At 45.9% G+C, this 2,218-nt stretch overlaps 1 protein-coding gene across 1 annotated transcript; it reads right to left on the reverse strand.

Moving 5' to 3' along the window:
- Positions 1-282: 282 nt before the first annotated feature.
- On the reverse strand, positions 283-1,943 carry LOC120845317 (piggyBac transposable element-derived protein 3-like). The gene is made up of 2 exons (XM_040217154.1): positions 1,584-1,943; positions 283-1,449 (listed from the first exon to the last, which is right to left on the reverse strand). The coding sequence occupies exons 1-2, from the start codon at positions 1,941-1,943 to the stop codon at positions 283-285; spliced, it is 1,527 nt and encodes a 508-aa protein (XP_040073088.1).
- Between the last annotated feature and the right edge of the window lie 275 nt (positions 1,944-2,218).

Consider the following 2,218-nt stretch of genomic DNA (forward strand, 5'->3'; position numbering starts at 1 on the left):
CATGTGGCCCAAAAATACCGTTGCCATAACGTTCTTGGCGGATGGAGATGTTCCGAATTAACCTATTAAACGCCGCTACCATTTCTAGTGCATGTATCATAGAAATTTCAAACATTTTTTCAGGTAGTGCAATGTTGCACTTCTGTGCAAAATTTTGTTGGTCTTGCAATGACGGTTTTTTATTTACATAAGGTTCCCAAATGGGAACATTGGCCAGAATCGATATACATTGAGTCATAGGATAAATCAGTCACCAACGTGATGAATATTGTTCCGCTCAACCTACTTGTGAAACTGCTCTGCGCAGTGGATGTGCAGAGGGACTTCACACTTTTTGCACATCATTCGGGAGTTTTTCTTGCAAAGCCGGCAGCGTCTTTGCTTTCCGGATGGAGCCATGTGATGGCCACTTCCATTAGTGTTCCAGAAGTGCAAGGCTCCAGATGGACCTGGTACTTCTCGTTCCGGGGCAACTTTGCCGAAAAGGCCTTGTACAATGAGTCGCACAAACTGCAATTGATCATGTTGAGGCTCGTTCTGGAGGTCCACGTGGAGCCTCCATGCTGCCACTCGCAGCGTCACAAGCAGGTTGGAAAGCAGTGGCCAATACCATTTCTTACTACGAAGAGTGGGCCTGTAGTCACTAATAAACCTATCAAGCAAATCAACGCCACCCATGTGCTTGTTATATTGCTGGATGAGTTTGGGCTGTTGTACTTGAACTCTCTTGCGCTGTGTTCGACTGTAGCGGGTGGTGCTCACCATAGGATGAACAGTGTCATAGTTGGTTGCCAAGCACACGCACTTGTTATCGTTCCATTTCACAGCAAGCACTTCTCCGTCGCAGCGCAAGTCGAACTCTCCGCGGTTTTTTTTGCTGAGTAGCTTGGTGTCTTCAAGGGGACACTTTTTTAGCCTTGCTTCTCTTACTGTTCCTGTCGCTCGAAAGCCCAAGTGTTTCAACTCTTGCAGAAGGCTGTGCGATGCGAAGAAGTTGTCCATGAACACGGTGTGGTCAGTAGGCATAGAAACACATTTCAATGCAGTAAGTACCACTCGACTGCCCAAAGGCTCTGCGGTTGATATTTCAGCATTCTTTCCACAGTAGATGTCAATATGAAAAGGATATCCCGAAGAAGAGCACAAGACCCACTGCTTATACCCAAAACGAATGGGCTTTCCTTTGATGAACATCTTGCAGCTGTGGCGTCCAAAGTAAGGCACCATTTGCTCATCCACACTTTGCTCCGTTGCAAGTACGCCAAACTGCAGCAGGCTTTTGTTGACTGCTTCCAAAAGCGGACGAAGTTTCGAAATCTTGTCGTTCCTGTCCAGCGTTTCGTTGTCGGCTGCATGTAGGTACTTTTTTACCTGTCGAAACTTGAACCGGCTCATCACTTTTCCAACGAGAGGCACGCTCACGTCTTCGGCTTTGGACCAGTACAAATCCTCTCGGGGTAACGAGTGGTAGCCAGTCAAGAAAAGTATGCCAGGAATTTGTAGAGGTCCGTTTTAGTGAGTATAAACTGGTGATCATTCCTCTGCCGGGCATATCTATTAGTCTCAGTGATGAGGAGATTCACCACTTCGTCATTGAAAAACTTCTTGAAGAGAAGTATAGGCTCCATGTCTACTAAATCGGGACGCAGGACGCGAAGAGGTTCAGGCACAGTTGAATGAATTGGTTCTGAGAATATCTCATGAACCTGCCAGTTTGGCACATCTGCTGGTTTTTTCTTTTTCTTTGCTGGCTGCTCAACCGTTTGGTCATCAACATTTGTAGATCGCACTTCAACTTCGCCGGCGACATCGCACGGCAGAGTAGAGGTTAGCAACATATCAGCAATCTCCTCTTCCTCGTCAGTCAAAGGGTCGCCTCCATTTGATGGAGGCAGGATTACCAAGTCTGCACTTTCTTTGTCGTCGTCGTCGTCTAGAATCATTTCAACTGCCTCTTCAAGCGTCAAGCAATGCCACCGTGACATCTGTAAAGCCAGTATTCATGTTGTGATTATTCCTAAACACGGCCCCTGCATGAACGCCGAACAGAGGCACCGCCACCATTACCTATACATATTCGGCCATTGTTCCCTTTTGGGAACATCGAAAATTATAAGCCTCGAACATGCACAATATATTTGTCTCCGCAAATTCAACTTTATAAAACAAAAATGTATGTTTCTGGGACAAGATATAAAAATATAGAGCGTTTTACATT

Source organism: Ixodes scapularis, unplaced genomic scaffold, assembly GCF_016920785.2.
Source record: "Ixodes scapularis isolate PalLabHiFi unplaced genomic scaffold, ASM1692078v2 PGA_scaffold0__279_contigs__length_252992795, whole genome shotgun sequence".
NCBI classification, from domain to species: Eukaryota; Metazoa; Arthropoda; class Arachnida; order Ixodida; family Ixodidae; genus Ixodes; species Ixodes scapularis.

Excerpts from the sequence above, each read along its gene's own strand:
- LOC120845317 (XM_040217154.1), bottom strand. The coding sequence starts at position 1,943 with ATGATTCTAGACGACGACGACGACAAAGAAAGTGCAGACTTGGTAATC. Across the intron at positions 1,450-1,583 it reads AGTTTTTCAATGACGAAGTG|GATTTGTACTGGTCCAAAGC; the intron begins GTGAATCTCCTC and ends TTACCCCGAGAG.